Consider the following 23251-nt stretch of genomic DNA (forward strand, 5'->3'; position numbering starts at 1 on the left):
CTAGAAACAGACGAGAGAGAAAGAGAAGATCATTAACAATGGAAAATTATTAATAATGGAAAATAATGGAGAAAACTACTACTGTTCAATGGTCACACAATTTTTTGAAATCTTGGCTACAACTGCAATGAAAACCGCGATAATCTGACAGGTCTTTTTAATATAAACTTATATCTAATTATTCAAAGTCTATGTCATCATTCAAATTCTCTGGCTGATACTATCACAAGCATTAGAAAAAGAACACATACACAGGAATAAACAGTGAGCTTAGGCACAATTTCACAGAGATTGTTTTACCTGCAGGAGATCCAAGATGTGTAGAAACTACTAAGGTTATAAAAGGGTTAGACTCCATAAGCTCTTTCCCTCAACTTTGGCTAAACATGAAATACTCACACAGTCTTTGATTATAAAGCAGAAACATACAATGGTGTGTTTATTTTAGTCCTTAAGAATGATATTTAAGCGAAGTTCTCACTCAGTAAGGCGTATACGAATGTATGTCAGGAAAATACCATTCCAAGTTTCATAGAGCATTTAGAGAACAGGTAACACATTGACACATAAGGAGAATCAATGCTATTCTATATGCCCTGAAGCTGGGAAGTTTCCTTATGGAGTCATGTTCAGGAAATATTAAAAAGCAAAAATCTTTATACATTAGTGTCTTTGTTAAGAATCATTTGAATTCTTCAGTGAACAGGACTACTCAAGAAACCTTCAGCTGGTAAACTTTTAATGCAATGTTTTGATCTTTCCCGACTCTTGAAAACTTCAAACTGCCATTAAATATATTATCTTCTGTTTCTTCTTAAAGAACTAAGGTTCATAAAAGGATCATCATCATCATCCTGAAATGACATCCAAACGTCAAGTTAGTGACTGTCCCGTGTCCCATTGAGACAAGACAGTTCTTTTGGGCAAAACGATAGTAAGAGCTATTTTCTCCTTTCACATGGGATGGACTTTCACTTCTCCACTTTCTTTATAAATATGAATAGTTTGTCAGTGTTTTCTCTTCTTCCCTTCCTCAGTAGCCATTTTATTGTTAAAATCAATAAGTTCAATTCTTAGCAAGCATTAAAAATAAAAATGTATCCTGCTCTGTGTGTGCGTATATGTACACTCACAATACATATCACAGATATTTTTCCCAATTATTCACCCTGATAAAAGCAAGCAAGGAGTGGGTAATAGATTCTCCAAGTCATTTCTATTATTTTTTTTTTCATTTACATTTTATTACTGGTGTATCTGATGTTCTGGAAACTCACAGCCAAAAAATAATGAAGCCACATGACCTAATTTAGAAATAGCTGTAATTTTTATTCCCATTACCCATTTAATGCTAGAAATAGGTAGCTACTCTCGGGCTGATGCAAGAAACAACCTAGCAAAGCAATCTTTTGAATTTTTTTTTTTGGAAAAATAAGTAGATGGACTATTTTAGTTTCTAAGCGTTCCCATGCTGCCAGGCTGTAGATTACATGCATAGGAAGAACAGGCAGGAATATCAGATGCTAACGGAAAGTTTACTTAGAATGAAAATTAACAAAACCTAGATAAGCCCCAAATACATAATTTGATAAGGATGACATATAATCAATGATTATATATTCTAATATTCTATAACTAAATATTCAGAAAAGAAAAATTTGTAAGGTTTTGATTTATGTTTAAGACATTAATAAAAAGGGATAATTATTTGGTGTCAGGCTTTGTTGGTGATATGAACATACCCAGATGTCTGCTAGATTAGCTGTCATCTAGTGATGCCTTGAGAAATACTAATTTGCTTTCATTTACTGGTTCACTTTCTGCTATTATAAAAGGCAGAACTTGTTAGTAAACCAGCAGGAAATCCAAATGAAAGAATAATAGAGAATCTGTTAATAGTTTTTCTTTGCAGTTGACATGAACAATGGATTTCGATTAAGTAACATATAACCGTATGTGTATCTAGATATTTTGGAATTGATAAGCCAGTTGACAACTGCGCACTTCTCTCCAGGGGGCAACATGTTAGTGTTTCGTAGGCAGACTGAGCTCATGCTGCCATTTTCCCCTGCAGCCTGAGTTCTGGGGAGGCTTCTCCTCAAGCTGTTTCAAAACCACAGTTGGGATACAGGAAACATGACAGCAGCAGCTAAAGCTCAAAATCAAAGGTGTGAGTCACAGGTTACAACAGGGATGAATGTGGAGGACATGATGCTCAGGGCAGTAAGCCAGGCACACACACAAGGACAAACACTGTAGCAGTCCACTCACAGGAAGCACTGAGAGGGGTCAAAACCATAAAGAAAGTAGAAGAGTAGCTGCCAGGGGTTGAGGGGAGGGGGAAATGGGGCGATGCTGTTCAACGGCTATAGAGTTTCAGTTTGGGAAGATGAAAAGCTTCTGGAGATTACTGCAAAGCAATGTGAACACCGGAGTTCCTGCTGTGGCTCAGCGGGTTAAGAACCCAACAAGTATCCATGAGGATGCAGGTTCGAGTGCTGGCCTTGCTCAGTGGGTTAAGGATCCAGAGCTGCCACAAGCTGCGGCACAGGTCGCAGATGCAGCTCGGATCTGGTATTGCTGTGGCTGTGGTACAGGCCTGCAGCTGCAGCTCCTATTCGACCCCTCGCCTGGGAACTTCCATATGCCGCAGGTGTGGCCCTAAAAAGAAAAAAACAAAACAAAACAGTGTGAATATGCATAACACTAGTGATCTAACTGCATATTTAAAACAAGCTAGAAGGGTTCGGTTTTATGTAATGTGTTTCTGCAGCGACTGAAAAGCGCCACCACGTACCACCTTAGGTGGGAAAAGGGTAGCGCGTGTACGGGGTCTCAGTGAACATTCTATTCTAAGGTGACGTTAAACGCTTTCACGGCCTCATCCTCCTCCTCCTCATCTCTCCAAGTACAAATGACAGAAGCTGGAGAAACGATTCGGATCCTACTACCACGTGGGCAAATTAAATAAGAGCGGAGTGAACATTATGTGTTAAAAACCCGCAAGCCGTTCACGGCTGCGATGTTTCCTCGGATGAGCACTCAGCAGAGGCTGTTCACTAGCTCGACATTAACTACAGTTCAAAGGGCGGGGATCAATGGAACCACCTTTAGAAATAATTTTCGGGCAACTAGCTTGGCAGGCCCTATTTGGACTTCATAAACAGTTAAACACGTTTTTCAGATGTATAATATGACTTTATTACCTCATCTGATTCAAAATCGACCCCTCTAGCCACCTGGCTCTGGGACGCGCGTTTGCTTGATGACGACGCGCTCAACCACCTAGAACAAAACACGAGAAAAACAGAGAAAATGAGCCAAAGACCTCATCACAGGAGGGAGCCTTTCTAAGTTTTCCATGTTTGCAGCAGCCGAGGATAAAAATAATACATTCCCTTCGAGCTACGTAAGAGGCAGGAAAAGCTTAGTGGCGAGGAAAAGGACTCTGAAGTCAGGGTTTGAATTCCAGCTTGCCCTTCACTAGCCACATGGCTTCAAGCAGGTTACTCCGCCTTTCTGGGCCACCATTTCCTCACCTGTACGATGAGGATGATAGTAATTTTTAAAAAATTAAATGTGTTAGGAGTTCCCATCATGGCTCAATGGTTAACAAATCCGACTAGGAACCATGAGGTTGCGGGCTCGATCTCTGGCCTTGCTCAGTGAGTTAAGGATCCGGCGTTGCCGTGAGCTGTGGGGTAGGTCACAGATGTGGCTCGGATCTGCTGTTGCTGTGGCTGTGGTGTAGGCTGGTGGCTACAGCTCCGATTCGAGCCCTAGCCTGGGAACCTCCATATGCCGAGGAAGCAGCTCTAGAAAAGGCAAAAAGACAAAAAAAGAAAAAAAAATTAAATGAGTGAGTGTACTTGAACACTCTGATCAGTGCCTGACACCTATGAAGGACCTCGCAGATGTGTGCTTTCATTACAGGTCTTAATGTGTATGAACATGTATCTTGCTACCATCCCCCACTCCTGAAAATGATGGGGGAAATACTGAAATATTCTAATTCGAAATCTCAGTTATGTTTCCATAACAGGATAAAAGGATCTTAGGAAAGGCTCATCTCTTTCTTGGGTTGCCTCCCTGTTTATATTACTTGGGTTCAGTCCAAATCAAACAGCAAATATTTACTTGCCAGGTCCTGTGATAGGCCCCGGGAAACAGCAGGAAGCGAGATAATTGGGAATCTACCTTTATGAAGCTGAACTTGTAGTAATGGAACTCATATTCCTATGTCTTTTTACTAATAAAAATTTTAAGTCATCTCAGAACAGAGGCCGGCAACCTTGGCCAGCAGGCCAAATCCAGCCTGCCTGTTCTTTACAGCCTGTGAGCTAAGAATAGTCTTCACGCTGTGAAATGGGTACATGAGTAACCTACAGAATATCCCCAATTTTGCCTCTCGGCCCACAAACCCTAAAATATTTATTACCTGGCCCTTTAAGAAAAAGTTTGCTGACTGCTTTCTTAGTGAAAGCAGTGTTTGTAAATTCTTAGCCAACAATTTATTACCATGCTATGGGATGATATCACAGCAAGAGAAATATATCTGCAGGTCTTGTCTGGACAAATACGCTGTGAGCCAAGAGGTCTTATGTCAGAAGGAAACAGAAAAACCCACAGGTTCTTAAGTGCAGAAGTAAAGGGATGCCGAGCAAACCTGAAGAGCATAGCTTTAGAGGTAAGAGGCCAAGGAACTTAATAGAGTCATTTGGGGAGTCCCCATTTTCTGTACTTGACCTAAGCAGTGGCTGGCCATTGTTGACTTGTTTCCATCTGTGACAGGAAGAAGCAGGTCATTGAAGGCATAAAGCCACAGGGTCAGCCTGGCAGCTTAGGCGATGTTGCTGCAGAGGCTGGAGGAAGGATGGGTACAGAAAGACACACCCACTGAGACCCGACCGCTTGCTGATGTCTCCCCACAAAATGATGCTGAGAAACAAGCCAGGTATCTATACCAGATGCTGGCTCATCTGATCACAGCAGGAACCCTAATTCTGCACCAGGGGATTTAAGACACAAAGATCTAGTCTATGAGAGAGCCCCTGTTCTTGGAGGGAATCAAAGAATGGTTTTACTGGTTGTTTTTTGTTTTTTTTTTTCCCCTGCTTTTTAGGGCCGCACCTGCAGCATATGGAGATTCCCAGGCTAGGAGTCCAATCGGAGCAATAGCTGCCGGCCTACACCACAGCCACGGCAACACCGGATCCCAGCTTGTCTTCGACCTACACCACAGCTCATGACAATGCCGGATCGTTAACCCACTGGTTGAGGCCAGGGATTGAACCCGAAACCTCATGGTTCCTAGTCAGATTCATTTCCGCTGCACCACAAGCCATGACGGGAACTCAGGTGTTTTCGTTTATTTAATTAAAGTTTTGCAATGTTGTGCCAATTTCTGCTGTACAGCAAAGTTAAAGTCACCCAGTCATACGTATATACATTCCCTTTCTTATACTATCTTCCATCATGGTCTATCTCAAGAGACTGAACAGTTCCCTGTGCTGTACTGTAGAACTCATTGCTTAGCCATTCTAAATGTAATAGTTTTTATTTACCAGCCCCAAACTCCCAGTCCATCCCACTCCCTCCCCACTCCCCAATGGCAACCACAAGCCTGTTTTCTATGTCTGAGTCTGTTTCTGTTTTGTGGATATGTTCATTTGTGTCACAGTTTAGAATCCACATACAGTGATAGCATATGGTATTTGTCTTTCTGACTTCTCTTACTATGATAATCTAGTTGCCTCCATGTTGCTGCAAATGGCCTTATTTCATTCTTTTTATGGCTGAGTAATATTCCACTTTACACATGTACCACATCTTTGGTTATACTGTTTTGACTGCTGGGTCAAATAAATGGGCTTTTGTCCTGGATGTCAAAAAAAAAAAAAAGTTTTATTTAATTAGCTTCATGTGCATGGCTCAAAAATAAGGCAAATAGGGTGTAATAAATCGAGTACCAGGAGCTACATATCTTCTCCATTTTTGTATAGATATAATTTGGAGCCATAAGTCAGACTTCCTATCTAGAGTCGTTCAGCCAATTATGTCAGTTGTAGCAGTGTTACAAGCATAGGATAACATATGAAATTGGCGTTGGCGCATAAAATGTGCCCCTAAAACGTTAGTTCCCCCCACTACAAGGTTTAACAGAATCCCATCGATCTCTCCTCCTCCCCCTGGCCTCTTGTTCGTTGCTTTAAGATGAAGATGGGTACCACCAGCTCCATCAACTCTAGATGGGTCCTCTTATCCCCAGTACAACCAGGGCAGAGTTTAGAACAATTTTTCCAGGGAAAAGTGGGCAGGTTTCCACTGCCCATCCGGCAAAAGGGAGTCTAACAGCTGGAGGTTTTTTCCTCTTTAAAGTTACCTGCCAAGAATATTACTGCTTTTACTGGTTACCATTCTTCCTATTATTCCTGTTCTATTTCCCTGGCCTGTTATTTACTTAATAAGCACTTGCAGAGGTGTTCCTATGTGCCAAGCACTGTACTTAGCATTTCACAAACATGAACTCACTCAAGCCTCATAAAAACCCTTTGAGGTAAATATTATTATCTTTATTTTACAAATGGGGACACTGAGGCATAGCAGTCAAAAACCTTGCACAAGGTCCATCCTTAGTAAGTGGCAGAGATTAAATACTTCCCATTATGAGTGGAATAATTATACGAACCACACCATTGCTACATAATTCTTCAAAAACACCCTAAAGTGTTGCTGTCATCAGGAACACAAATCTGCCAAGGCTCATTTCCGATTTCTTACCAAAATGTTAGTTTCTAAATTGCCTCTCATTATTTAAATTATTATTACATGCACCAAGGTCTGAGAGCAGAATCTAGTTATTATGTTAAGAAGCCACAGCAGAGGTGAGTTCTAGAGTGGAATGCCTGGCTATGTGACTAGCTGGGTGACCTTAGGTAAGTCACTTAAGACTCCCATGCCTCACTTTCTTCAAAGGTAAAATGGGGAAAATACAGTTATAATTTTATTTACCTCCCGGAGTGGTTGTAAATATTACACAAGCTAATTCACATGCAAAGGCTCAAAACAGTGCCTGACAGGTAGCAAGTGCTAAACAATTCAGTTATTATTACATCATAAGCAGCTATGAAGTCAATAGACACTTATTCTACTGAAGAACGGATTACCCAAATGGTAACACAACCCAAGTATTTTTTCATTCATACCCTTACATATGTCAAACACACTAAAACTGTATTTTCATTAGTTTCAATAATGAAAAATAAGGACTTCCCCAAGCTAAGCTTCCATATTCCTCTCAATTATGGATTCACTACTGAGGAAAAAGAAAATCAGAAAGCTAGACCTGTTTTTTGTTTGTATATACTTTAATTTACAAAGACAAGAACAACCAAACAAGCACTTAGAAAGGACTCTCTTCCTTCGATGTCCTGATATTCTTTCAATAAATCACTTTTTTTTTGGCTTTTTTGCTTTTTAGGGCTGCACCTGCGGCATACGGCAGTTCCCAGGCTTGGGGTCGAATCCGAGCTGCAGCTGCCGGCCTACGCCACAGCCACAGCAACATCAGATCTGAGCTGCGTCTGCAACCCACACCACAGCTCACGGCAACGCCAGATCCTTAACCCACTGAGCGAGGCCAGGGATCAAACCTGTGTCATAGTGGATGCTAGTCAAACTCATTAACTGCTCAGCCACGATAGGAACTCCTAAATCACCTTGTTTTCATTTAATCAAATTTAACTTTTATCCTTAAGCAATGAAAAAAAAAAAAAAGCTGAGATTATAAGATTGAGAGAAACATGGAAATAGAGCTTTTTCCTTACTTTCCTGTTAATTTCTGCAACTTCTACTCTTAGCTTCCATGCTCACCCCCACTGATCCAAACAATCCCTATCGTTAAAATTGCTGGTAAATTTTACTCCATGAAGCTTTTCCTTCTATGATAACCTCCACTTCCTTGTTCCTTTCTCTGAAGGCCCATGCCCCCATCTAGTCTGTATCATAAAATTTCATATGCGATGATGTAGTGACTCAATCATCCTGTAATGGACTGAAATGTGTCCATCTCTCTCTTCCACCAGGATTCACCCTCCTGAACGCAGTGTCCAGATTAGAACATTATGTGCTCCATCAGACCTAATATACTAACACTCACACGGAAAATGAGTATATAGAAAAAGCTGTGATTTTCTTAAGCAGAAATTTTCATGAAGTGAGTTTTTGTTAAGCAGTGTTCACCTAAAATGTTCACTCACAGAAAAAAATGGTTAATTGTGAATGCAGCCACGCCTGACAGTACCAGGCCAAAACCAGAAAGGACAGGAAAGGCATAGAAGTACTCTTAGCACAGCATTCTGTGTAATTTAGTATAGAAAAACATGAAGAAAAGCTGACATTGAATATTAACAAAGCTATTTTCTGTTCATTCAACAGAACACAGTACTCCATTAAGAAAATCACTGGGTGATAAAGGCAAAAGGAAATGAATCACAAGCTATTTAAATTTTCAATGAAAATACTTGTAATACTGCTGCATCAACTCTGTAGACTAGCCCTTGGTCGCATACGTGACCAACTGAAAACAAATCTGTTAACCTGCTATGGCACAGACAAATGTATGAGTGGAATGCTGGATAATTTTCAGAGGTTTCTTTTTGCAGGAAATCACTGCACCTACCTTTGATCTGTTTTTGAAGTGGTAGGAAAAATGTCTTCTTCCGTATCTGACTCATCCACCTCAATCACCTAAGGGGGAAAAAACAAAACAGCAGTCTTTGTGGGAATGCACAATTTGAAGAAAAATGAATGAAATAACTCAATTTCAAAGTCTGTTTTTTAAGTGGTTTTTTTTTTTTTTTTTCCTGTCCTTTTAGGGCTGCACCCACGGCACATGGAGGTTCCCAGGCTAGGAGTCTAATCCGAGCTGTTGCTGCCGGCCTATGCCACAGCCACAGCAATGCAAGATCCAAGCTGCGTTTTCAACTACAGTTCACGGCAATGCTGGATCCTTAACCCACTGAGTGAAGCCACGGATCGAACCCACAACCTCATGGTTCCTAGTTGGATCCGTTTCCACTGCGCCACTACGGGAACGCCAAATATTTCTTTCTTTTTTAAGTTATAAGAAAGGAAGCAGAAACCACGTAGGCAGCAACCATTAAAGCTAAAGTTCAGGCTGACCTCCCTGCCAATGTCACTCTTCGCTTATAAACGGTGTTCATACATCATGTGTGAGCTCACTTCTCTCCTGCCACCATGGCAGCCTGGGCACCTAAAGGAACATGCAGTTTGGTTGATGACTGACTCACACAGGTTATGTGCTAACAGTGCCCTATGATTTTCTGGGGTTCTTTTTTGGGGGGGGTTCTTTTTTTGGTTGGTTTTATGCCCCATTAAAGGTACTGATTATCTTAATATTGATTCTTATCATCTAAAATACCTATATTTTCTATTATCTTGACACTTAATACATATATTTGCTCTGACACTTAATACATATATTTGCTCTATCTTCATCTGACAAAGCCCAAGACAAAATAAGGAAAAAACCCCAGCACTTGAGACCACCTCCACCCGACTCCCCATCCAGTCTGACACTGAACTATTCATCAAACGCCATTAAACAAAGTGGTCCAAACAGCTATACATCCAGCCAATCTATCTGCGTGTTGTCCATGACACTCTCAGGAGAATTGTCTCGTATGTGCCTGGAAGGACTCAAATGTCTCCAGCGTTCCCCTCATCTACCACTTTGTAACCCCAATCAAAAAAATGAAAGAAAACGTTAGTTTGCCATGACTTGCTCTTCTCAAACTCGTGTTCTTGACTTCTGAAAGAAAAATCCAGAGGGGAAGCTACCTTCTAGATTTTGTTTTCAGACACAGTCCTGAAGCAAGAGCAGGTGACAGCTGAATAGGAATAATGAAATGGAGCTCAGGATAAAAGCTAGCACCGGTATACCCGTATATAAATGTAAAATAGGAAGACGAGGGGGGAAAAAAAGAAAGATGACGTTAAGAGAGATTAAAGAACAATAACAGAATCTGAACTGTGTCACAAACTTGAACCACCAAGCAGAAATGAAATTTGAGAAAATGCTGCTGGGACGGTATGACAGAGCAATGACTTTCAACTAGGCGTCATTTTTAACCTCCACTCCCATTCCAGAAACATCTGGACACATCTGGAGACACTTTCGATGATCATAAATAAGAGGGGGGCACTGCAGGCATCTGGTGGATAGAGGGCAGGGATGTCACCTGGGAAGTAAGACACGTGTTTCCAAAGTGAGGTGACAGGAGAGTCAAGCCCATATTGGACTCTTCTCAGAATCCAAAAGATGGGCACAAGTTTCATGTTAGATCTGAGCTGAACACAAGAGGTCCATAGGCTTGCAGTTTGTCTTGAGTTTAACTTCAGCCATTAAGACACCAGTCAGCGTATCATGAGAGTAAAAGTAACAAAAGGAAGCCAGGAATAAATAAGACCTCTCTACACACTGATATGCACACTCCATACACATGGTATTCGTATTCCATGAATGGGTCCTTTTGGTTCCACATTTAAAATATGACTGGGTCCATACATTTAGGATTTGCAATTATGTGATCCATTCTTTTAAAAAGAGAGAGACCAAAATCAATAAGTAAATCAATAAGTAAATACATGCATTCTCAGGAGGTCCCTGTTGGCTCAGCAGGTTAAGGACCCGGCACTGGCAGTGCTGTGGCTCAGGTCACCGCTATGGCACCGTCTAGATAATCAGCAAAGTTCTCCATTGTTCTAACAGTCCACAGGTTTTCTTCTTTTACGTACGTTGTAGACCAAAGAACTGACAATCATAATGTAGGAAACGTAAGTTATCAGTACACAACTGTACATCTTTCTTACCTCCGAATAATTCTTAGGAGCAGCATTTTGAGACGGCTGCTTTCTTGTAGATTTAAAGGCTATAATGAAAAAGATGAAACATCTATTATGTTATTCGTAAAATAGCTTAGAAAAATTTGCACATTTCTTTAGCTGAAGATTTCCTAAGGCCTACGTGCACAAACCTCTAACCACGAATCAAAAAAACAGCTTCCATTTTTTAAAATCTGAAGGGAGATCTGCAATTATATGTCTGCCTGCCAGTCTCATACGATTTGCTGGCAAGTAAAGTAACCAGCAGTGTTCACAGGTACATCTACACTAAAAATATGTTACAGAAAAATACCTGAAGGATCAAATCTGATCATCTAATGGACTGAGCTCCAAATACAATGAAAGTAACCCCCCCCCCATGTCTTCCTTGCCTTAGAGTGGGCACTATCTTTCCCTGGAGCCAGCTTAGGAGCCGTGCGGCTCCAGTAAGCACTTTCTTCCTCTCCTCTACTTTGTTAGAAATAGTCAGCACCTAACAAACAGTCCAGAGGGAGCTCTCTTAGAAAAGAGAGATATCTTTTATTCCGTGATAACTTTCATATGAAATCCTGACATTTTCGGCTTCCTAAACTTGGGTTTAGAAACAGGAAGTTGAGTTAATTTTTATTTTTCCAGAGACCAAAACTGTGATATTGTGATTTTATAGGAAGAAATGTATGTTGAGCCTTCCTTCCCATTTCTGGCACTGAGCTCCTAAAATCGTCATTTCCTAAATCCAGGAGCACCATCAAGGTGCCTTTTGTTATGTTAATGAGGTGATTTGGGGACCACACCTAAGAAGGGAGGCTGGTTACCAGGGGATCTGGCGCTGCTGTGAGCTGTGATGTAGGTCACAGATGTGGCTCGGATCTGGCGTTGCTGCGGCTGTGGCGTAGGCTGGTGGCTACAGCTCCGATTAGACCCCTAGCCTGGGAATCTCCATATGCCGCAGGTGCGGCCCTAAAAAGACAAAAAGACCCCAAAAAACAAAACAGCATTAATAATACTTAAGGCTGAAAACCACTGGAAGAATAAAAAGAGGTAGATAATGTAAATTGCTTTGGCAAGGGTCTGGTGGGTTTTCAAATGATGTCACTAGTAGCAGTGGCTACAGCAGTGGCAGCCATGGTAAATTAAATGCAAAGGCTGAGGCTTCTTTATCACTTAGTCACTATCGTCTGCAGACAAACTTCGATGGAGAAATCGGGGCTGTCAACTCTTATTCACAGCTGCTGCTGGCTATAACGGTAATACATACCTTTCCCAATAAAACTCCAGTACAGTGACACATCTCTACACTCCACGGAGCTTGTTATAACAGCTGAACCTTTATTTGTCTCTCTCTGCATGCCTCCATTTATAATGCAAATGTAGAAGCTATAGTTTTAAAGTTGCTTTTGTCCCAAAGTTATAGCAACTATAGCTGGTACCCCATAGTTATTTTGTCAGAGATTGTATTAAAAAGTCATTTTGGCTGAGTGCCGGAGGTAGCCAGTTCAGTTGCAACACCATTAGACCAAATCAATTACATAAAAGACAAATCTAGACTAATTTCCTTAAGTTTATGTAAACAGTGCCACTCATAGGAACAGCAGCAATCATTGACTGGATTCTTACTAAGAGCTGTGCACAGCAGTGTATATGCATAGTTCATTTAATACTTGTAACCACTCTGGGAGGTCAGTACTACTGTTCCAATGGGAGGACAACGTGAAAAGGTCATTCATTCATTTATTTAACTGAAAACTTAGAAGTGAAGAGAAAATGAATAGCATAGAGGTAATATCTGAAGGGATATAAGGGTTTCTAGAATTCATAAAAGACATCAATTTACAGTTTTATGAAGCTCAATAAATCCCAAGCAGGATTAAAAAAAAAAAAAAAGAACTGCATTATTAGATTCTTTACTGTGAAACTGAAGAACGCCAAAGATGGCCAGCTGGAGGGAAAATAAGTGTACTTAAAAAAAAAAAAAAAAAAGGCAGCAAGTTAAACTAATAGCTGATTTCTGATACAGTGGTTAACTACTTGTTCTAAAGGCCAGAGAATGTGGGGTCAGGACTTCCCGTCATGGCTCAGTGGTTAATGAATCCGACTAGGAACCCAAATCCCTGGCCTCGCTCAGTGGGTTAAGGATCTGGCATTGCCGTGAGCTGTGGTGTAGGTCACAGACGCGGCTCAGATCCAGCGTTGCTGTGGCTCTGGCGTAGGCCTGCAGCTACAGCTCCGATTCAACTCCTAGCCTGGGAATCTCCACGTGCCCATGGGTGCAGCCCTAGAAAAGACAAAAAAAAAAGAAAAAAAAAAAGAATGTGGGATCAATCCAAGCCCTCGAGTTTACATGTTGTGAGACCCTGGGTAAGTTGCGTCTTTCCAAAGCCTCAGTTGCCTTTTCTGCAAAACAGAGAAAATATAAGTACCTAGCCCAGTGAGCTGTCGAGAGGCACGCATTAATTGTTTCATAAATATTAGTATTATCAGGACTATTAGTGGTTTTATTACTCTAGGGCAAATTGCTTAGTTCAATTCCCTCACCTATAAAAGAGGGAGTGGGTAAAGTTGTTGTTAAGTCTTCCAGGTCCAGTTTATCAGATAATAAACTGAAATCTGTATGTGATTAGCTTTTCCCATCTATCTTCATTGGGCCAGCAGTTCTTAGCCTGGAGCCCATGGATGGGCTTTCATGGGGATCCCTGAGCCCTTTGAAATTAAGTACAAGTGCATATGCTTATCTGAGACACAGCTTTTGGAATCCCCATTTCAGAATGGATTTAAAGTCACTGCCTTTGGGACTATACAAATCAAATCTATTCAGTCGTTGACATGCTAGAACTTAATCGATATAAAGACCTGAATTTTTCTCAGGTTAAATATTCCAAATTCCTCTTACCCAATTTTTTACATTAAATGGCTTCTCTTCTGAAAAAAAGAAGGGTAAATAAAATTGATAGCCTTCTTGATTATGTAAATAAAATGCATATATTTTATCTGAATGGTAGAGAGAAAAAAATACCACGACCTATTTTAACAACTACTTTTATAAATCTGACTTACAACTTTGGCTCATCTCATAAGCCATATTTAAAATAGTTTATTAAATATTTATGTTAGGTTTTTATTTTTTTGTTTTTTGTTTTTTTTGTCTTTTTTGCTATTTCTTGGGCCGCTCCTGCGGCACATGGAAGTTCCCAGGCTAAGGGTCTAATCGGAGCTGTAGCCGCTGGCCTACGCCAGAGCCACAGCAACGCGGGATCCAAGCCGCATCTGTGACTTACACCGCAGCTCACAGCAACGCCAGATCGTCAACCCACTGAGCAAGGGCAGGGATCGAACCCACAACCTCCTATTTCCTAGTCGGATTCGTTAACCACTGCGCCACGACAGGAACTCCTATGTTAGTTTTAAAATGGTTTATAAAAATAGATTCCCTTAGTTTGAGGTTAATTTTTATTTATTTCTGTATTTAAGTAAAAAATTTTTTGGCAGTGCCCACAGCATGTGGTGATAATCGAATCTATCTAAAATAAGGGATTATAAAAATTAATTTTTAAAGCTCATCCTCTTCACCAACCCCCTTGGATGGCAAAGATCTTTTAAAATAGCATAATTTACCCTATGATTCTAATAGTGCTTTGCTACCCAGTGATGGCAACACAAACCAATAAGGTTTACTTGTGGGGTTTCCTAGCTCTTCCTGTGTTGGAATTTATTAATAACTTCTAGATGACTTGCGGTCTATACTCACCATCAATAATAGTCATATTTCTAGATGTTGACATAGTGGCTTTTGAACTTCTGCTTGGAGTAGAAGTCTCCAGACCAGTGCCTGTTGTTAGAATAAAGAGCAGTCAATATATAATCCGACCAGCAGCAAAGGTTTTTTGTTTTAACAACACCAAAATGAAACCCCAATAAAGTTAAATCAAAACATAGTTTATGTGTAAAATGCCAAAGATATATAAAAGAAGAAACATCTAGGGTCTGATCAACTGATCAATCTGATCAATTTCAGTGACCACACTTAGATCACATTTGGTTCATATTGACCCCATTAAAATTTAAGGAAAAATTTTATAAATGTAAGGATAGCGAAAACAATTATCACTAGAAGATGGAGCTTTCTCTCCCTGGAGATTTTTAACTAAAGTACTATCCATTTTACCAGCCTAAAATTCCTACGGATAAATATTTAATAAAAATCATTTTTAGATATTCCTAGGGGTGGATTTTTATCCAGGAAGTCACTGGATGACTATATTGTTTGGACTATTCGATGATAGTAACACAATGATGGCGGCGTTCCCCCAGTGGCGCAGTGGATTAAAGATCCGGCTTCCTTTCTACAGTGGTGCAGATTCGATCCCTGGACGGGCACAGTGGATTAAGGATCCAGGATTGCTCCAGCTCCAGCTTGGATTTGACCCCTTAGCTCGGAACTTCCATATGCTATGGATGTGGCCAAAAATAAAAAAAAAAACTAAACACAATAGCAATTAATGTTAATGACTGCTTTAAGAAATCCACTTGTTTGGGGGCAGTTTTCTTTTTAAACAAATTTTAAAAAGCCACTTTATACGAATGTGGGCATTTGTGTTTTATGACACTAACAAAAATAGCAATTTTTGTGATCTGGAGTTTTCGTCCTGCCGTCAGTGGGCATTAGCGAGCTATGTTCCTTAAGTGTTTGCCTCGCTGTTACTTTGTACATATGAGAGTACATATGTGTATTAAATGTACCTAATATGTGAGAAACAGTGAAATTCTTTAAAAAAAAAAATACGTGTTAAGAACTCCAGGTGTCTGTGGCCATTCAAGTAAAATGTACAAGTCAGAATATTAAAGACTGACTCTCTGCATTATAAAGACACATTTTTAGAGGGCTGTGCAACAGTTGGGACACGGGGCATATAATTCTGACTCTGCCACCCCCCTGCCAGCTGTGAAGGTGGAAGGAAGGCTGCAGTCGGGGCGAACCTCTTCCTCTCTGAGACCCTCCTCTCGACACCAAGCTCTGCCCTCTTCCTCCTCTCCGGCCTCTTCCTCGGCCTCTTCCTCTGCTGGCCGCTGCTGTGATGCTGTCATCAGAGTCATTGGCCGTCTGTTCTGCCGTATCGATGCTCATGAGGTCTTCGGCGCTAAAGGCAGAAGCGGCGTCCTCTTCCTGGGACCTGAGGGCTCTGGCTCTGTTCATGGCCTGAGAGGGACGACAAGAGGAGGACAGTGCACGTCAGGAGACAGCGCAGCCTCCCGAGTCACTCAGCTGGTCACTCGGATGAACACGTCATGTGGTCCAACTGTCTGAATGATTACATTTTTCACTACTCATGCTATCAAAATGTAAAATAGGGGCATTCCTGTTGTGGCTCAGTGGGTTAAGGACCCAACACTGTCCCTGTGAGGATGCAGGTTCAATCCTTGGCTCGCTGGGTGGTTAAGGATCCGGTGTGGCCACAAGCTGCAGCGGAGGTTGCAGATGCAGCCTGGATCTGGTGCTGCTGTGGCTGTGTGGAGGCTGCAGCTGCAGCTCCAATAATGTGACCCCTGGTCTAGGAACTTTCATATGCCTTGGATATGGCTATAAAAAGGGAAAAAAAAAATGTGGTATAGGAGAAGCCCTCTCCCCTATCAATCAAATTCTGTGCCTATGATTTGTCGGATCAATTTACAATACTGACACTACCTGTAAAAGGAGACCTTTGGAAAAGGTACACTGAAAACGATAAAATTTCACAGAATCAAAAGTTTCAGAACTGGGAGGAATGTTGGCAGTAACGCCATTTGTAAGAGATCATCATCATTTGAGCTACTTTGTACAACAGGCTCTTGATAAATGAGAAAAAAACTTAAGAAAAACAGCTCTTACCTCTGGGTGGTGAACTTTCAGGGTGCTTTTGTTTTCTTCATTATTCTTAAATATTACAAATTTGCAATAATATATGTTTTCTAAAATAGTACTTTTATAATCAGAAAAACATAAGCAGTAATTGCGTGAAAACAAATGGTAAAAAGAATAAATAGAGCAAAGCAACTGAAAGCCTGGAAGACTAAAAGCCTTAGGACCATGGTTTTAATTTGATAAACTTTAATTTAATAAGAAACTGTCTAGAAAAGATAAGCTTGAGACTTAGTGAAATATCCTAACTCTGAAATGAATACAGATTTTCTGATTAAAAATAAGAGCAATACTGCCCTGACCTCTTCTTTTAAGCCAATCAAAATGTAGCAAGGAGGAGTTCCCATCACGGCAGAAGCAAATCTGATTAGTATCCGTGAGGACCTGGGTTCAATCCCTGGCCTTGCACAGTGGATTAAGAATACAGCGTTGGAGTTCCCGTCGTGGCACAGTGGTTAACAAATCCGACTAGGAACCATGAGGTTGCGGGTTCGGTCCCTGGCCTTGCTCAGTGGGTTAACGATCCGGCGTTGCCGTGAGCTGCGGTGTAGGTTGGAGACGCGGCTCGGATCCCGCGTTGCTGTGGCTCTGGCGTAGGCCGGTGGCTACAGCTCAGATTCGACCCCTAGCCTGGGAACCTCCATATGCCGCGGGAGCGGCCCAAGAAATAGCAACAACAACAACAACAACAACAACAAAAGACAAAAGACCAAAAAAAAAAAAAAAAAGAATACAGCGTTGCCGTGAACTGTGGTGTAGGTCGCAGGGGCAGCTCGGATCCCACGTTGCTGTGGCTGTGGCGTAGGCTGGCAGCTGTAGCTCCAATTGGACCCCTAGACAGGGAACCTCCGTATGCTGTGGGTGGGGCCCTAAAAAGACAAAAATAAAATAATAAAATAAATAAAGGTATAACAACAAGAAAAAAGGAACAAGAATAACAAAGCCCAAACACCATATATCTTCAATAAAATGAGAAAACAGCTCTACCTCTGAAACACAAAACCTATGAAGAAGAGTTGATGGGCAGAGGGAACATCTGGCAGGGCTTGAGGGGGAGGGGTACGTGTTTCAGCCAGTGCCCAGAGCTCCAAAATTGGTCCACCCATCCCAGAAGGCCATGACGACAGCCTCTGTCCTTGGAATGACAAGCTTGGAGTCTAAGAATAGGAAGCTAGAGGATTTCTTTTTTTTTTTTTTTGTCTTTTGTCTTTGTTGTTGTTGTTGTTGCTATTTCTTGGGCCGCTCCCGCGGCATATGGAGGTTCCCAGGCTAGGGGTCGAATCTGAGCTGTAGCCACCGGCCTACGCCAGAGCCACAGCAACGAGGGATCCGAGCCGCGTCTCCAACCTACAGCGCCTACAACCTACAGCCAGAGCCACAGCAACGCGGGATCCGAGCCGCGTCTCCAACCTACAGCGCAGCTCACGGCAACGCCGGATGCTTAACCCACTGAGCAAGGCCAGGGATCGAACCCGCAACCTCATGGTTCCTAGTCGGATTCGTTAACCACTGCGCCACGACGGGAACTCCCCGGAAGCTAGAGGATTTCTAGGCTCTCTGGGGCGCCACGACATAGGGAGAGACAGGGCTAGGCGAGGCAATGAGAACAAAGCAGGTGGGGCAGAGGTAGGAGTAAAGTGGGAGGTGGGAGGTAATCAGTGTCATGGTAAGGAACTTAGTAGCTAAAGAGAAAGAACAGCAAAATGACTACAAAAAGGGCCCAACCTGGCACCACAGCTCGAAAAGAAAAAAAATTTCAGGGAATTTCACCCAAAAAATATGAAGAAAAAAACAGAAAAAGATGTCAATTCATCTTTCTTGTCCCAGAAGAAGTATGGTCAAATCCTCATAATTTTCAAATTCCATATTTGGAAAATCACTGACTCACCATAATTTATTTGTAACCCCCAAAACAATACTCCTGATACTTTTGGGGTCATTCACGGACATGTGCAGAGCAGTCATAATTCTGAATCACCTGACACATACAGTCCCAGGTGAGGTCACACAACACAACACTGAGCCTTCTACCATCAGCTTTCACACTTTTAAACAAGTGTCCTGGGAGTTTCTGTTGTGGTTCAATGGTAATGAATCCAACCAGTATCCATGAGGACACAGGTTCAATCCCTGCCTCGCTCAATGGGTTAAGTATCCGGCATTGCTGTGAGCGGTGGTGTAGGTCTCAGACAGGGCTCAGATCCCGTGTTGCTGTGGCTATGGTGTAGGCTGGTGGCTGCAGCTCCAAATTTACCCCTAACCTGGGAACTTCCACATGCCACAGGTATGGCCCTAAAAAGACAAAAAGAAAGAGAGAAAAGAAAAATATCAATCAACTCTAAACAGTTAAAAAAAAAAAATTATTATACTTTCTAATCACAATGCAATGAAATTAGAAATTAATTTAAAAATTCCTGATTCCAAACTACAAAACAAAAATTGTAGACTATCTAGAAAATAAAAGTAAAAAATATCGCATAACAGAACATATGAAACAAAGAAATGAATGGTTAAATTAAAGCAAAGAAATGAGGATGGAGGGGGAAAAGAAGACCTAAGGAAAATAAACAGGAGTTCCCGTTGTGGCACATTGGAAAGGAATCTGACTAGGAACCATGAGGTTGTGCGTTCCATCCCTGGCCTCCTTCAGTGGTGTACGTTGCAGATGAGGCTCAGATCTGGCGTTGCTGTGACTGTGGCGTAGGCCAGTGGTTACAGCTCTGATTAGACCCCTAGCCTGGGAACCTCCATATGCTGCGAGTGCAGTCCTAAAAAGGACAAAAGACAAAAAAAAAGAGAGAGAGAGAGAAAATTAAACAAATTATGACAAAACACTGCTCATTTTTAAGTAATTTGGAAAATAAATTAACTAAACTGAGCCAAGAAAAGATAAACAGTCTCAGCAGACTAATTAACAAAGAAAACTCTGAGAAAATTGTTAAAAGAACTAGGCTCCCGGAAAGGGCAACCAGAAAGTTTCATGAGTAAATTCTACCAAATCTTCAAAGAACAGATGATTCCGTGGTTATTTCAATAGTACTAGAACATAAAGAAAGCAAGCCTCGAATTTCTTTTTATAAAGCCAGCATAACATGGTACCGAAAACTGACAAAGGACAGCATGCACCAGAGGAAAGTTACAGTATCTTACCTACGAATACCAAAGCAAACAAAGGGAATCCAAAGCTCACATGGAGACCAGTACACCCACTACCAGGAGGTTCACAAAGGGATACCAAGGATGAGTCAGTAATAGGATATGAAATAATGTAATTCACCATATTAACAGAACAGAGGAGGAAAATTCCTGCATGTTTATCTTCACAGACGGGAAAAGGCTCTTAATTCATTGCCCACTCTGGATTGAAACAAACAAAAAACCTTTCATCTTGTACATGACAAAAACCCTTGCTCTGCTACACAAATGCACACACAGTGTGCACACGCTTTAACCTGAGTGCTCTCATAAATCAATTAGAGAAAGACCAATGCCTGAGCCAAAAACTATGCTGTGCAAAAAATATGACCAGGTGACTCATATAAAGATAACTTATATGAGTTACTCAGACTCACTAGTGATAAAAGCAGTAGAAATGAAAAACCACAGTAAGGAGTAATTTCTCACCATTATTTCCACTACATCGAAAGATGCAGTAATACATCATGATGGTAAAAATGCAGGGAAATAGTCACTCCTAAATACTAATCGGTCAGCACGTAAACTGGGGTAACATATTTGGAGAGATACAGCAGAATCTAGCAAAACATAAAACGCATATGCCTTTTTATGATTATCACTTCCCTTTTTTCTTTTTCTTTTTACAGCTGCACCTACAGCCTATGGAAGTTCCCAGGCTGGGGGTCGAACTGTAGCTGCAGCTGAGGCCTATGCCACAGCCACAGCCACACCTGGATCCGAGCTGCAACTGCGACTTACACTGCAACCTGCCAGAATGCAGGGTCCTTAACCCAAAGAGCGAGGCCAGGGATCAAACCCACATCCTCACCCACACGATGTCAGGTTCTTAACCCACTGAGCCACAATGGGAACTCCAACAACGATTATTTCTTAGACTGAATTACCATCATTGCTAAATTTCATACTTTCCCTTTGTCTAAATACTCTATCTTCACTTTAGCATCCCAAACATTGTACGCAAATATTTTAACTCTATCTTTTCTGTGTAACAGACTGTGGAATTTACTGATATCTTGGAATTACACTACTTCTAAGAATTTATCTCATGAGGGCTAGGCCTACAGCCAATGGCCACGCAATGTTTCCACATTTTTTTTTGTGAGATTTAAAGACATACTACCCTGGTATTACATTTTTTTTTCCATTGTGGTAAAATATACACAACATAAAAATTTACCATTTTAACCATTTTTAAGTATATATTTCGGTGGCACTAATACATTCGCACTGTTGTACAATCACTGCCATTAGCCATCGCTGCACCTTTTTTATAATCCCACACTGAAATTCTATATCCATTAAACAATAACCCTTCATCCTTAACCCCCAACCCAATCCCTTGGTAATCACTTTTCTACAGTGTATGAATTTGACTACTCTCGGTATCCTGTATCACAGAATCATAGAGCATTCTCCTTTTGTGCCTGGCTTACTTCACTTAGTACGTTTTTCAAGATTTGGGGTTTTAATTTAAAAATTTTTATTATAGTTGATTTACCATATTCAGCAATCAAGATTTCTTTTTTTTTCTTTCTTTCTTTTTTTTTAAGGGTTGCGCCTGCAGTACATGGAAGTTCCCAGGCTAGGGGTTGAATTGGAGCTGTAGCTGCAGGCTTACACCAGAGCCATGGCCTCACCAGATCTGAGCCACATCTGCCACCTACACTGCAGCTCATAGAAATGCTGGATCCTTAACCCACTGAGCGAGGGATCGAACCCGAATCCTCATGGATACTGGTCGAGTTTGTTGCCACTGAGCCATAGCAGGAACTCCTCAAGGTTTATCCATGCTATAGTATGTATCAGAACTTCATTCCTTTTAAGACTAAACAAGACTCCACTGGGTGTATATACCACATTTTGTTTATCCATTCATCTTTGAATAGATGCTGGATTGTTACCATCTGTCAGCTGCTACAAATAATGCTATGAACATTGGTGCTTAAATGGAACAAATATCTGTTCAAGTCCCTGCTTTCAATTCTTTCTGGTAAATACAGAGAAGTGGAATTGCTAGATCACATGGCAATTCCATGTTTAATTTTTTTTTTTTTTTTTTTGCTTTTTAGGGCTGCTCCTGCGGCATGTGGAGGTTCCCAGGCTAGGGGTCGAATCAGAGCTGTAGCTGCCGGCCTATGCCCCAGCCACAGCAATCCCAGATTCAAGCTACATCTGTACCACAGCTCGCGGCAATGCCAGATCCTTAACCCACTGAGCAAGGCCAAGGATCAAACCCACAACCTCATGGTTCCTAGTCAGATTTGTTTTGGCTGCGCCACAATGGGAAGTCCCATGCTTAATTTTTTGAGAATTATACTGTTGCCCATAGTAACTTTTATATTCCCACCACCAATGTGCAAGGGTTCCAATTTCTGCATATTTCTTGCCAACAAGAATACTAATACTCTCTAATTTTTGGACAATAGCCATCCAAAGATGTATGGCATGGTAGCCTGTGGTTCTAATCAAAATTTTGATTAGCATTTCCTAATGATTTCATGACATTGAGCATCTTTACATGTGCTTTCTGTTTATATATCTTCTTTAGAGAAATATCTATTTAAGTCCTTTGTCCATTTTTAAATTAGGTTGTTTTATTGTTGAATTTTAGGAGCTCTTTACATATTCTGGTTTTTAATCCTCTATCATATATATGATTTGCAAATATTTTCTCCCATCCCATTTGTTGCCGTTTTACTCTTAAGAGCACTTGGTATTATAGTTTAAAAGAGGATATCAATCCTGCCTCAATTCAGAGAGAACATAAGAAAGAAATCAGAGGCCAGTTCAATTATGAAGTGTGGATCAGACTAAGGGTAGTTTTTCCATTTTTAAGGGAGTATACGAGTTCCTACTGTGGCGCAGTGGGTTAGGAATTCAACTGCAGTGGCTTGGGTCACTCTGGAGGTCTGGGTTTGATCGCTGGCCCAGCGCAGTGAGTTAAAGGACCCGGCGTTGCTCTAACTGCAGCACAGATCACAAGGTGATTCAGTCCCTGCCCTGGGAACTTTCATGTGCTGAGGTGAAGCCATAAAAATTAATTAATTAATTAAAGGATTATTTTTTTAAAAAGAATATGTGACAGATGCCATATATGATCTGCACAATCTAAAATCCTTACTGTTTGGCCTTTTATTTAAATATGAACTTATAATTAAGAAAGTACTTGAGGAGTTCCCACTGTGGCTCAGCAGGTTACTAATTCGACTAGTATCCATGAGGCTGCAGTGGGTTAATGATCTGGTGTTGCTGTGA

General features: G+C 41.2%; 1 protein-coding gene across 1 annotated transcript in view; it reads right to left on the reverse strand.

Annotated features, from left to right (window-relative positions):
* Positions 1 to 410: 410 nt before the first annotated feature.
* Positions 411 to 23251, reverse strand: part of MRE11 (MRE11 homolog, double strand break repair nuclease) — a 60084-nt gene continuing 37243 nt past the window's right edge. Inside the window, exons 15-20 of the mRNA XM_047752128.1 lie at positions 15880 to 16099; positions 14651 to 14731; positions 10894 to 10952; positions 8681 to 8748; positions 3207 to 3285; positions 411 to 854 (exon numbers count right to left, since the gene is read on the reverse strand). Of these exons, the coding sequence (XP_047608084.1) occupies positions 798 to 854; positions 3207 to 3285; positions 8681 to 8748; positions 10894 to 10952; positions 14651 to 14731; positions 15880 to 16099 (564 nt within the window). The 3' untranslated portion in view covers positions 411 to 797. The remainder of the gene's footprint in view (positions 855 to 3206; positions 3286 to 8680; positions 8749 to 10893; positions 10953 to 14650; positions 14732 to 15879; positions 16100 to 23251) is intronic.

The sequence above is a fragment of the Phacochoerus africanus genome, chromosome 11 (assembly GCF_016906955.1).
Source record: "Phacochoerus africanus isolate WHEZ1 chromosome 11, ROS_Pafr_v1, whole genome shotgun sequence".
Taxonomy (NCBI): domain Eukaryota; kingdom Metazoa; phylum Chordata; class Mammalia; order Artiodactyla; family Suidae; genus Phacochoerus; species Phacochoerus africanus.